This window comes from Caenorhabditis remanei, chromosome IV (genome assembly GCF_010183535.1).
Source record: "Caenorhabditis remanei strain PX506 chromosome IV, whole genome shotgun sequence".
Lineage (NCBI taxonomy): Eukaryota > Metazoa > Nematoda > Chromadorea > Rhabditida > Rhabditidae > Caenorhabditis > Caenorhabditis remanei.
In genome coordinates, this window is record NC_071331.1 from 8,625,405 (window position 1) to 8,639,580 (window position 14,176).

General features: G+C 35.5%; 3 protein-coding genes across 3 annotated transcripts; 2 read left to right on the forward strand and 1 right to left on the reverse strand.

The window, feature by feature from the left end:
- Positions 1-1,099: 1,099 nt before the first annotated feature.
- Positions 1,100-1,883, forward strand: GCK72_012958 (uncharacterized protein; the record flags this gene model as incomplete). Its single annotated transcript, XM_003090695.2, has 3 exons — positions 1,100-1,213; positions 1,308-1,523; positions 1,587-1,883. 3 exons carry the CDS (start codon positions 1,100-1,102, stop codon positions 1,881-1,883), a joined length of 627 nt encoding a protein of 208 aa, XP_003090743.2.
- An 873-nt stretch (positions 1,884-2,756) lies between these two features.
- Positions 2,757-6,076, reverse strand: GCK72_012959 (uncharacterized protein; the record flags this gene model as incomplete). Its single annotated transcript, XM_053729532.1, has 2 exons — positions 2,757-4,704; positions 5,529-6,076. 2 exons carry the CDS (start codon positions 6,074-6,076, stop codon positions 2,757-2,759), a joined length of 2,496 nt encoding a protein of 831 aa, XP_053584304.1.
- A 3,885-nt stretch (positions 6,077-9,961) lies between these two features.
- Positions 9,962-11,810, forward strand: GCK72_012960 (uncharacterized protein; the record flags this gene model as incomplete). Its single annotated transcript, XM_053729533.1, has 6 exons — positions 9,962-9,977; positions 10,108-10,167; positions 10,225-10,369; positions 11,332-11,455; positions 11,501-11,602; positions 11,658-11,810. The coding sequence occupies 6 exons, from the start codon at positions 9,962-9,964 to the stop codon at positions 11,808-11,810; spliced, it is 600 nt and encodes a 199-aa protein (XP_053584305.1).
- Positions 11,811-14,176: the final 2,366 nt, after the last annotated feature.

Consider the following 14,176-nt stretch of genomic DNA (forward strand, 5'->3'; position numbering starts at 1 on the left):
CTGGCAAGATATTATGTCGAATTAGAGTAACAGCAGAATGTTTTTTAATTTCAAAATTTAGGAAAGCACGTCGACTAGCCAGTCGGGCTCCATGCACCGATCGCGGATGGTGACCGAGAGACCATCTCCTCGGTTCCATCCTTCATTCATGAATCTTTCTTTTTTTATTTTACTCTTTTATATTAATCTTCATTTATATGCACTCTAATAAATACCATTGTTATAATTGTGTTCTGTTATGTAATGTATATGAAAAGACTGTAGGCATAGACCCCACCAGAGGTCTATGCCACAGTAGATGAGGACTGGAAAACATATACCCAACCGAGGTACATGTAACATTATCTTCAATACTATTTGATTAAAAATCCGAGCAATATAGTTTCTCAATTATAAGTTTTTAAATTTAGAAAAAATTGACACTAATTTAACTCTTGAAATCAAAATTTAACTATAAATTTGAAACAGACATACTAAAGACTTCGTATTTGTGAACCGGTGTACTCTGTTTCAAAATGTTGATAAAAATTATGAATAAAAGTTTTATGAACTTTTAAGAAGACTCATTTCGAAAGAATGTGTTATAATTTGCTATAGCTTGTAAATTAAAAGTAAATAATGAAAATTTCATTATGAATACCGTTTCGACAGTGTTTCAATTGGGAATGTGAAAGACAATAGTGATATTCGCGTATTAGTTATCAAATCGTCAAAATATTAAAATTATAGTTTTCAATTTACGTACATATTTTTTCCAGAACAGGAAACATTTACGAGAGACAATTAAGGAAATTTGAAAACTCGAAACATGAGAAAAAATTCAAATAATACCCGAACAAGACACTTTTCGGATCTTTAAGTTGTCATCGATCCAACCAATTTACTGAAAATACCTTATTAATGAAAGATTCCACTGTTCCGGCGAAGCGTTGTAAAAAACTTGACTGATTCACAATTAATAAATCGATAACTCTGAAAACTAACAAAAAACGTGACCCTTGATTCCCAAAAACTAATTTCTTCTTTCAATCCTTTCTCAGATTCTCTTCAATTTATTCCCTGAAAAACAAGCGCAATGATGTTCAATTGTTCCATTTCAATGTCAACTCTATTTGTCATTTTGCTGGCTCACGTGGCAGCAACAAAAGTATCAAACCTCGGAAGATGTTCTCAAGAGAAGGTGATGTTGGCAGAGTGTCTGAAACCACATCAGGTGAGGGAACAACTTTTTCTTCTGTTTCTTACTGTAGTTAAATTTTCAAGAAAAAAAATTTTATCATTCGGATCAGTCATAGTTCAATTTCCAGATTTACATCTCCTCCACTCTATCCAACGTTACCGGCGAAGAGATTCTCGATCGAGTCTTCATGAACAAATTCTTCAATTTCACCAAGAAAGTTGCCACGTGTATCGGTCCGAATATAGCGTGTGATAGAACACGTCACTATAAATACTTTTTGGATGCATTGACTTTTGTGGGAGAGTCATTGTATGATCCTACAGTTTTTGGGTGTCTACAAGAGGTGGGATTTTTTCAATCAAGGCTTCCACAATTTCAAATTTGAAAAGATGAAACTTTTTTTCAGATTGAACCCCATCTCCACTCATGTTTCGGTTACTTTTACAATTACAAAGAAGTGATGATATTGACTAAACTGTCTTCAGCAACTCAAGGTGTCATCAGATGTCTGTCGGATTCTCTTCAATCCCACAACTCTTTGTGTGGAAAACGGGCGACTGAGAAGATAAAATGTGCAGTGATTGCTCTTCGGTTGATAGCTAAAAACTATCATAATTGGAATAAGGGAAAGATGAAGGTGGCTGTGTTCAATCCAAAGAAGATCTCACCGAAACCTTATAAAGATATCATTTGTGGACTGTAGTCAAAAGGTTTTGAATATTAATAAAATTTTATTAAGAATTGTGAATGTGTCAAAGATGTATTAGCGAGAGATTCACTGTTTCATGATCATGACTCTTCGAAACACAAAAAATTAACTTATTGTTCTGTAATATCGATTTGTGCAGTGTTTTCAAACATGGTTCCATTCATATTCACCGTTTAACCGAATATTGTTTGAGAAGATTAGATAAAATGAGAATACCGTAACGAGTAGAATAACGAGAAAATCGTAAATTTTGTCTTCCATGAAACCATACCACAAATAATTATAAAATTTCTAAGTTTCGCAATTTTCCACGGTTTCTGAAACAGCAAAAATAAAATTACATGATAAATTCTTTAATGGGACCGTGCGATTATTTTCATTATGCACAGTCTCTCAAACCCCGAGAAACAACTGCAAGTCCAATGGAGCGCACACGCATACCCCAGCCGGCGGCAATTTTTTGTTTTAACGTTCGAATGTTGTATTTTTCACTCTTCTTTGTTCTAATATTGATTTTTCGTGTATTTTTTCACTTTTCTGATAAAGTTGTTGATATTTCAGTTCAATCATCGTGCAAAATCAGGTTCAAGGCAGATTCGAGACTCGGGAAATGGCGGAAAGGAGCAATTTTTCCCGAAAATTATTTTTCTGGCGGTTAGTTAGCGATCGGAACGGGTTATTCTTCTCCGATGAAACTTTTTCAGGGCCGAAACACGAGTCACATCATCAATACTCAAGATTTTTCAACGAATTAATGCGACATTTGGCTAGCTGTTAGAAAGAATAAACTTTAAATACTTCTCCGCCCGTTATTTTCAGATTTCGTCGGAATTCTCTTGGAAACAATAATTTATTCGAAGAAAACTTCTATTCCTCTTTGTACCAAGAAGAACCAATATCAAAAATAAGATTGAAATGGGATAATCGATCGACGATAAGAGTAGCTTTCTGAATCGGATCCCGAACAGCGGCAAATCGAACGTTGAGCCTGTTGAAGATAGCATGCAAACTTTCGATTCCTTGCTCAGTCACTCTTCCCCAACTACGATAACGCTTCAGATATGGAATGAGATGAGACGACAATAAATGAAGCTTTGGAGTCACAGAAGCATCTGGTTGAGCTTCACGAAGATTTCCAACAAATCTCTCCAAAACTCTCTCAATTTCATCAATCTCGTCATCATTTTTTACTGAATTCGAAGCGGCCGACATCAATGTAGCAAGATCCAACATCACTGATCGCATCAAATCGATTTTTACTTTTTCTGAAGCGTTTGGAGCTCTTCTGCTGTTAGAAGTGAAAACCGCAAGCACTTTATCAATGGAAGAACGACGGAGAAACTTTCGAGCCTGGTTCCCTGTCAAATCTTGGTACCAAATTCTACTGTCACATCCAATACTTCTGAGGGCCGCTTCGAGAAGTTGACGAGTCGACACTTCAGTTTGAATACGGGAGCCTTTAAGATGTTGCTCCAATTTCAATCGCTCACTATCAGCAACTTCTAAGATATCCTGAGCTTGCAGGAGCTGCTCGTTCACCGATTTCTGAATTTCAAGGGCGAGAGAGAGACGATCGGGAATCGACGGAATCATTCCATGACGACAATCCAAGCAAACTGCATTCGATTGGTCCATCAGAAGTCGCTGCTCTTCCGTAATGTAAAATGCACAAACATCGTGAACGGCAGCTTTACACGAAGTGCACTGGAAGATAGAAGAATCCCGAAAAGAAGACTTTTTAGAAGATCCAACAATACAAAACGAAGATGTGCAGTGAGAAGAATTCTTTTGTTTTGGCTTAGTAGTCTTGCAGTTTTTTTGAATGGTAGTCACGGCATCGTTAATTCTTTCCAGTGAACTTTCCAGAGAATCAACTAAATTGGTTGTTTCTTCTGTTTCCAAAACCAGTTTCTTCAAGTCTTTCTTTAGTTGTTTCAGATTTGCTGGAGATGATGAGCCAGTGTCAAAGTTGATAGCCATTGCAATGAGCCAATCGATACAATAATACTGACAAATTCCAAGAATCGTGTGAACTCCAGGAGGGCCAGCGTTCAAAGGATCAACATCGAGAAGAGGAACGCCGGTTTTTTTGAGATCGGAAAGAGTACGAATTTCTCCGGAAAACTCAAAATCGAAATTCTCAAGACTAGCAGTGTCGGATCCATGTGTAGACCATGCTAAATTGCACACATAGCAAGGAGTTTTGGAGTTTTGTCCTGCGTGACCGTACATTGCCGACACAAACTTGCAGTCTCCCAGTGGCTTCATGACAACAGCTTTTTCAACATTATTGCTTCCATCAAAATATCGAACACTATGAAGTTGGTTTAATTGATCGAAAACCGATGCAAAATTCTGTTTCAAAAGGGAATGACTGTCGTTGCCTGTGTAAAGGCCAAGGAGAAGTACTGCATGCGGATCATTGGGAATGTCGACGTTTTCTAAGACGATGACAAGTTTGGTTGTGTCAGAACCCTTGTCTCCACCGACTCCAATAACGATGCTGTCTTTTGTGCCATCATCGAAACGAAGACGTTCATGCCGACTCAACATTTCCAATCGTTTGGAGAGAAGTTCGTGGACATCATTGGCCTTTACAAGCGCTGTTTCTGCCATGATTTGCTTCCCACTTCGGGATGGTTTCATTACATTCTGACGTTCAAATGTGTAATATTTGGAAGTTGCGAACGTCTTCTTTACTTCTTCAATTTGATGACGAGATGCGAAAATGTCAATATGCAAATGTTGTTTTGTAAATTGCTTGAAATCTTTCAAGAATCCATCTGACAGCTGATGCTTGACAACAGTGAAAAAGCTATTCCAGGGCACAGTCTCCCAGACTCCGAGTAAGAACTGCAAGGAAATTTTTGATCTACCCTCATGAAACGAAAAATTTGAGAAATTAGCAGGTCTAAAACGTTATTACTTTAATTTTTAGCGTAAAGCTCAAGGTCAGAAGTAAGAAAATTTCAGTTTTAGAATTATTCTGAGAGCATTATCCAACCATTCAATCCAAAAAATCCTGGTTTCAGATATTATTTCAAGTCGAAAAGGCAATTTTTCATTTTGATTTCGGAAAAATCTACGGGATTTGTTCATTTCTCAACATTGGCCAACGAATGATAGCTCAAATCGTGCTCCGGAGATTTGTTCACATTTCTGTAGGACGGTTTTTTACTTTGTTCATTAGTTTTCGAGAAATCGATCAAATTCTGAATTTTTTTCAGTTTTTTGTTATTTTCTCGAAAACTAATGAACAAAGTAAAAAACCGTCCTACAGAAATGTGAACAAATCTCCGGAGCACGATTTGAGCTATCATTCGTTGGCCAATGTTGAGAAATGAACAAATCCCGTAGATTTTTCCGAAATCAAAATGAAAAATTGCCTTTTCGACTTGAAAAAGTATCTGAAACCAGGATTTTTTGGATTGAATGGTTGGATAATGCTCTCAGAATAATTCTAAAACTGAAATTTTCTTACTTCTGACCTTGAGCTTTACGCTAAAAATTAAAGTAAAATAACGTTTTAGACCTGCTAATTTCTCAAATTTTTCGTGTCATGAGGGTAGATCAAAAATTTCCTTGCAGTTCTTACTCGGAGTCTGGGAGACTGTGCAGGGTGACAATTTCAAAGTAAACTTCAAATCCTCATCTTCGTCTGCCATCTTCAAGAAGTCATACAAAAAAGCGTCAACGTTGAGAGGTCCCACAAATGAAGAAATCATTTTAATAATTCTTTCATAACGATCTTTTTTAGTTTCGTTGGTCCTAATCAAATTATATTGTTTCAGACATTTGCCACGGCTCGGCGACTCTTCGACCAGTGTGTCCACTCGTTTCTGCAGTTGGTCAGCTCTAGATTGGAGATAGGTGCCCTCCTTCTCTTTTTCGCGAAATGAGGATAATAATTGCTCTTTTTCATGATTTTTTTCAGCAAGAATAACACATTTTTCACTTTTTATATGTTGTATCTCAATCTCTGCATCTTGAAGTTTCTTGTTTGCCAATTCCAGGTTCCCTTTCAGCTCTTCGACCTCTTTTTTCAAATAGAATACTTCTTTTTTCAGTTTTGGAAACATAGTTTCTTTTTCTGCTTCGTGCTCAATCTCGTGGTTTTTTGCAGCTTTGAAAAGAGACGCCTGTTTTGCGCGTTCTATTCTTGCAATTTTATTTCGGGAAGGTGCCATTTTTCTGAAATTGTTATAACTAAACTATGTTTAAAGTTGATTTCACACTAACCAATTGGATGGAATCCTGTTCTCTTGGCACGGAACCCGTATTATAATGTACCCAATTGTTTGAACTTCTGGAAAATCATAGATTTCAGCAAATAATTGAGATTTCACATCACATAAAACGATATTTTTGAACAAAAAACAATAAAATTTCATATAATTAATGGTTAATGTGATGAATATATCAAGAAAAATCAATTATTCTTCTAAAAACCATGATTTAATGGCACTTGTGTACTCCGTATGCTTAATTTTTGAAAAAAACCCGTGCGTCACGTTGTGGAATTTTCAGCTTCAAACTAACCGCAATTCACCATTTTTTAATAGTTCTATCTCAATTATAGCTCAAAAAATTCGTCATATTTTTATCTACATTTCTGTAGGACGGTTCACTTTTTTACCCAATATTTTTCCAGAAAACGTGAAAAAACTGAATTTTCAGGCCAAAACTTCGATATTGATAAGCTCCTCCATTTCTGTTCCAAAATTGTTATTCTTTTCTTCGAAGTGTTGCTTTTGCCGTTTTCGTGTCTTGTATTGGACGATTTTCACTATTTAATTCTTTTATTGTTCGTAATTTATAAAAAATCAAAATTTTCAGTTGAAAAATTAATAAAAAATTATTTTTGACTACTGTAGCGCGCAGCCTTTGCGCTCCACTGAGAACTTTCGCTTGCAGTTGTTTCTCGGGGTTTGAGAGACTGTGTTATGTTAATTATTTTGGCTTTGTGATGTTGCTACAAAAGTGGTTCAGTTTTACCTGAAAAGTTTGAAAACCCTGTAGGAAACGGACAACTGAGAAGGCACAATTTTTCGATTGACACAGCTGCAAGATAATTAATTTTAGTGTTCCGTTTCAGAAAAATCATAATAATGAAACAGAAAGTTTAACAATATTGTGCAGACGGCACTTTTTGGTAATTATTACCTTGAAACAAAATAGTGAAGTGAGTGAAAAACCAAGAATAATATGTGCTAACTTCTATCATTGGAGTCACAACAACAAATAAAAGTGTTTGAGTTCGGTGATAATGAAGTACTGTTTTTAGCAATTTAAACCAGAGAAGTAGTTATTTACTCAATTGGTTTCAAACATCCAATTGGAATTTGTTCATATTTTCCCTGGACTTTTAATTTTATTCAAAATTTTTGAAAACGTCTTGAAACGTCAGGTGTTGCATCAGTTATAGGGATATAAACCCCGAACCATCCGCAAGCAGTGAGAGGAACCGAAACTTACAATTAGAAAGAATATCCAACAAGAGCTTTATAGTGGACGCAAATTAGTTAAGTATCTTTCCCATTCCTCTCGCTTTGGCAGTTGCATCAGAAGGTGGCACGGATGACACCAAACTGGCGGTTGTCATTGTATCGAGGAGAATCGTGGTGGAGGTTTCGTAGACTTCTAGTAACACACTTGCCAAATAGAAATTCAGACTTCGCCATAATTGAGCTAACCCTCCTAAAGCCGGAAAAAAGAAAATGGGCCATTTTTGAGACGTAGTACTAATGAAATTGAGTGTCATTTTCCACCTTTACTACGGAACGCCGATGTGAGGAGAGACAATGACATTATGAAAAATTATGCACATAAATGACACACACCAAACTATCTAAACCCTAATTTCCAAGTGTTTCATACTTGTCATCGTAGCTTGATATAAGGTTCATTGGGTTTTGAATCAATAGAGCATATCCAAAGTTTCGAAATTTTCTACTGCATCAGAAACTTTAGAATAGAGAAACAATCTTTAATTATTCAATTTGATCGACATGTCCTTTTTCAGTTGACCTCTTATTCACTACTCCCGCAAATGACGAGGGCAGCTGGTCTTGTGGTATCTCTCTGGCACTTCCAAGCAACATGTGTTATCCTCCTTCTCATTGATTGATGAGTTGACTCGTCGGTCACGACATACTAAATATTCGTAGGACAATCGTGTCAAAACGAATCTAGCGAAAATTTTACAATGTTTTAAGCGTTTTAAAAAACCGGAAAATTTGAAAAAAACCGCTTCGGTTCTCCTGTTTTATTAGGTTTCAGAAACTTCATTTATATTAATGGTTGATGAAAGTACCTATGATTGCACTTGAGTCATTGAGATACACACAAATTTTTACAAATTTCCACTGTTTATGAAACATCACAAAAAAAAGTTTATTCGACAATATTGAAATTCAACTTAAATCTTCTCCAGAGCGAACCTGAGAAAAATGTATGTGTAGAATTGCGATTATTGGGGATTATGTTCACCCAAATTATTTTAGAAAAGCTCGCTGTGCTAATGATGACCCTGTTGAAACAGGAAAAAATGGTATTTGTTCACAATTTGTTACATTTTTTGTCATTATTAATACTGAAAGAGCAAAAAACTTTAATGATTCGAAAATGAGAAGCATAGATAAAGCAAGACTTCAATACATAGGTCAGGGAGTTAGTTAGCAGACACATTGGAACCAGGCAAACACGAGACATCCAAATATGAAATTAAAAATCCTAATTATTCCTTTGTATTGTCGATCTCTAACCTCAAATACAACCGTTTTGAATATTTCATCCTATTCAGAAAGGGGAATTTTGTTATCAATCCTTTCTTTTCGTATTCTTTACTTGATTTTACTCTAAAAATTGTTTCATTTCCGAAATCGGCGGAACTCAACATATGTAGGACGAAATATCCTAAACCGCAAAAAATTGAAATTTGTTTATCTGGAGGGCCTCGTGATTTATTGAAAAAATCGTTAGAGCTCTCCGATTAAATGGATCTTTCACTGTTTCACAATTATGATTTTCGTGAAACAAAAAACATATAGTGTTATCAACTGAGCCCGCTGAAACTGAAACTGAGCCCGCCCGCTGAAACGCCCGTCCGGATGGAAAGCCTAATCAACTCATTAAACGAAACAAATTTAGGAACGTCTCAAACCAGATTCCGGAATCAACACTGATTCGCTTCGACACGAAGAAATGTGAAAAAGATTATCTGGAAATTTTTATACCTGTTTTGTTAGGTTTTCTATTGTTATTAGCGGCCCACCCCCTCTTACAACTGCGCCCCACCGCAAACGAGAGAGTATCGGTGAGAGACGCAGAATTTTTTCTCGCGCAAACAAATATTTTTACCATTTTTGACCTATTTTTGCTGTTTTTAAGAACAAATTCCATAAAAACTTTCGAAAAATAGTGAAAATAGGTCAAAAACTGTGAAAATAATTGTTGGCGCGAGAAAAAAATTTGCGTCTCTCGCCGATACTCTCTCGTTTGCGGCGGGGCGCAGTTGTAACGAATTTGCTCGGCTAATATGGTTATGAACTGGTTCCGCTTCGTAGCATGACACGATTTTTTTTCAAGTTAACATGTTCGGCACAATAGTCCCATTTTTATTTTCCCAAACTTCCCCTGTTGCTGAAACACCAAAAAAAAACAATTCAAATAAAAGTTGTTCTAATTCGACTTCTATATTATTCGAAAACGTGCCATACCCCAACATCATCTGAAAATCATTTCCATCTGACATCTGACGTCGTAATGGATCTTTGCCGTTTGGTTGAATGATACCCGTTTTCACATTTTTCGGAAGTTGACACGTTGTCTCACACTCGTGTTATGTATGTGCCGTAAAGCATTATCCAATCATCACATTAGCCGTCCATAAAATACGCCGTTTGTATTTCCGGCACTCTAGAAAAAGGGAGAGAGTCTTGTGATTTTTAAGGAGGAAAACGTATAAAATTGGAAGGAAGTTGACGAATTTCTCTTGATTCTTCACAATTTTTCATCTTGATTCATTTGGTTGAAAGCTCACGAAAATTTTTCGACGATATCTTCAAGCGGAGATGCCTTCCACATGTCGTAAGTTAATTTTGAATGATATATTAATTAAAAGATTCCTCTGTTTCCAAAGGTTACAGTTTTCCTGAAACGGTAACAATCCCATAAATTTTAAGTGAAATAATATAAATGTCATGAATATGATTTCCAGCATTCAAACAAAACGGGTCACCAGGACCACAATCTCCGCCTGTCCAATCTCCGATTTTCGGTAAATATTATTTACGAAATTCCTATCAAACATTTATGCCAAATGTTGTGTCTTCAGTTTCAGACTTGAATAACCCGGATGCCAAACAGAAAATGAGACAAGAGATGGAAAGACTGACTGAACGACAGAAACAGATATTCGTGGAGACATTTCCAGTGGTGTACAAAGATTTCAGAAGAAATGGATTGGTTTTGTTTGCGAAGTGAGTGGGGGTTATTTATCTGTTTTATTAAAGTTTTTTTTATATAAGACTATTAGCCTGTTGAATTACTGCAAGTACAATTCGGTGCTAGTAAAATTTGGATATGAAACATCACATCTGAAATTGTAAACTTTTTCACTTTTTTGTTCTTTTTATGTCCTCTGGTAGCGGGAGAAGAGAATTAGAAAACCATTTATTTACATGGTGAGAATCAACAACTAAGAGTTCTCTACATCTTATATAGGCAGATCTTCTTGCCACGTGTGACCTAGACGTTCACTAGGCTAGGCCATGCTAGCTCACGTCACAGCAGTTCTTAAAAACTATTCTGTTTCTGAAAGCTTTTTAATCGATGCTGTATATGTTGGTTTGTTCAAATTGTTATAGTTTATAACTTCAGCACCCACCTATTTGTCTATTATTCTATTGAAGAAGGGCTGTAAAATAAATTTTTAGACAGCTTATTGAAACTGAAAAAATTTAAGGAATCTGTTGTAACTATTATTGGTTCACAAACCCTTGTCGGGGGTTTTAAAGGATATTCGTTCGGATGGGTCTCGTAGTTGAGAGCAAGAAAACCGTTGTAAAAATACGGGTTTCACAAATTTCCGAACAACTTCCAAGCGTCTTTAACACCGTCCGGCAAGAGTTCGTGAGCCGATAATAGTTACAACAGATTCCGTGAATTTATTCTGTTTCTACTATTTGTTAAAATTTTTTACTTTAAAGTCTTTCATCAATAGACAAATCATGAGATACAATTAAAAACTATAACAAGGGTTCGTGAACCGATAATATGAAACCACGGAGTTTACTTTTTTGCTGTAGGTTTTTTTGATCATCTCCTACTTTCTTAATGATCTGGTAGTTCTGAAAATATGATGTTTCACCAGCACTACTTTCATCTGACAGAAACGTTTTCTTTAGTCGATTTAGTCTTTATCAACACGCATTACTTCCAGATACTTCTCCGAATTCCCGCACTACAAAAACATCTGGCCCCAGTTCCGTAATCTCCAGGATTCCGCTCTCCTCGCTTCCAATGAGCTTGCCAACCATTGCTCTGTATACATGAGTGGTTTGAAGGTAGATTCATAAATTCAAATTTCCGGTGTGAAGACTAATTTTCAGGAAATCGTGGAAGTGATGGATGACGAGGAGAAATTGACTTATTTCATGGCGAGGATCGCAAGGAGTCATGTTAAATGGAATATCAATAAATATCATATTACGGTGGGTCTCTAGGGACACAAACCTATATGACTGACTATGAGAAAAGGAATTTCAGAACATGTTGGAAGGAGTGGACGCAGTTTTGAAGAGAAGTTTCGAAGAGAAGCTGACAGATGAGATTGTGGACGCATATCACACTTTATATGACGTCATCGGAAATCTTTTGGATATTCAGAAGAAATTGGTTATCGTCAAGAGACCGTTTTGATATACATACTTTTCCTTATTTTCATGTTCAACTAATATCAATTTTGTATTGTCCGTACACAATTCCAGTACTGTCTGGCTAATGAGAATGAGATAAATAATTCCGAATAGAAACTGCATTTTTTTCTGTTACAGGTTGGGAATATTGCGATGTCTACCCTTTCTTCAAGTTCCCTTGTTGTGAGTCTCCAGTTTTGGGTAAAACTAGAAAATCTTCATTTTTTTCATTGTTAAGAAGCTGACAGATGAGATTGTGGACGCATATCACACTTTATATGACGTCATCGGAAATCTTTTGGATATTCAGAAGAAATTGGTTATCGTCAAGAGACCGTTTTGATCTACATACTCTTTTCATAATTTTCATGTTCAACTGCTATCAACTTTGTATTATCCGTACACAATTCTATTACTGTGGCTGATGAGAATGAGATAAATAATTCCGAATAGAAACTGAACTTTTTTCTGTTACAGGTTGGGAATATCGAAATGTATAACTAGAACATCTAACAAATTTTTTTTAAATCTGAGTGTTGAAACATTATTCACTGACTGAAACAAAGAGCTCGAAGATAATGTTCCTGTTCCAAAACTCTAGTGTTAAATGAATTTGTGATACAGAATTAAAATTTTGTATAGACGAATTTAGCTGATTTTTCCTCCGGTTTTAATGAAATCTTCTTTTAATTATGTTGGCTTTCCGGATATCCAATATTTTCTAGAGTAGTCACGGTAATTATAGTATTTGATTGAAAAATCAAATGTCTGTGAAAATGAACCAATCATATATTGACAAGGAAACATAAATTTTAGAAAAATTCATATCATTCTGAAGAGAAGTTTCGAAGAGAATCCGACAGATGAGATTGTGGATGCATATCATACTTTGTATGACGTCATCGGAAATCTATTGGATATTCAGAAGAAATTGGTTATCGTCAAGAGACCGTTTTGATCTACATACACTTTCATAATTTTTATGTTCAACTGCTATCAATTTTGTATTTTCCGTATAGAAGTTCATTACTGTCTGGCTGATGAGAATGAGATAAATAATTCCGAATAAAAACTGCATTTTCTTTCTGTTACAGGTTGGGAATATTGAAATGTGTACCTTCTTTTCAAGTCCCATTCTGTTTTGGGTAAAACTAGAAAATCTTCATTTTGAGAATGACCAAAACGGTGGAATTAATTTTTTTTAAATTTCCCAACCGCTATCGGAGTGTTGAAACATTATTTACTCCCTTTGGTAAATGAGATCTCGAAGGAGCAATGCTCCTGTTCCAAAACTCTAGTGTTAAATGAATTTGTGATACAGAATTAAAATTTTGTTTAGACGAATTTAACTGATTTTTCCTCCGGTTTTAATGAAATATTCATTGAATTCTGTTGGCTTTCCGGTTATCCAATGTTTTCTAGATTAGTCTGTGATGTTTCGAATTTGGTTTACGGTAATTACAGTATTTGATTGAAAAATCAAATGTCTGTGAAAATGAACCAATCATATATTGACAAAGAAACACAAATTTTATAAAAATTCATATCATTCTGAAGAGAAGTTTCGAAGAGAATTCGACAGATGAGATTGTCGATGCATATCACACTTTATATGACGTCATCGGAAATCTTTTGGATATTCAGAAGAAATTGGTTATCGTCAAGAGACCGTTTTGATCTACATACACTTTCATCATTTTTATGTTCAACTGCTATCAATTTTGTATATTCTCTGACTGTTCTATAACTGTCTGGCTGATGAGAACGAAATAAATAATTCCGAATAGAAAATGCAGTTTTTTTTCTGTTACAAATTGGGAATATTGAGATATCTACTTTTCTACTAGTTCAATGGCGATGCTTGTAAAAACTAAAAATCCTCATGTTCAGAATGTAACTCTTGACCAAAACTATGGAATCAAAAAACTATTTCGACAAAAGTTTTTCATCGGAGCGTTGAAACAATTTTCACCCAGAGGCTCCGAACATCTTGAAAATAGTCCTGTTCCAAAACTTCAGTGTTAAATAAATCAGTGAAAATTACATTTTTGAATTGAGCTTTTAAGGAAAATAATGATTCTATCGAATTTTTCCTATGTTTTTAATGAGATTTTCTTTGAATTATGTTGGCTTTCCGGTGATCTACTATTTGCAAGAGTAGCCTCTGATGTTTAAACAATCATATCCGTGAAAATGAACCAATTATGTAATGATGGGGAAACATAAATTTTAGAAAAATTCATATCAGTCTAAATCAATGTAAAGAAAATGTGCCAGTTGCAAAACATGCATAGCTTAGGAATCCCAATAGTAGAAATTATAAATAATGTGCTATAGTAAAACAATACCAGTAGCCTGACCGAAAATTTT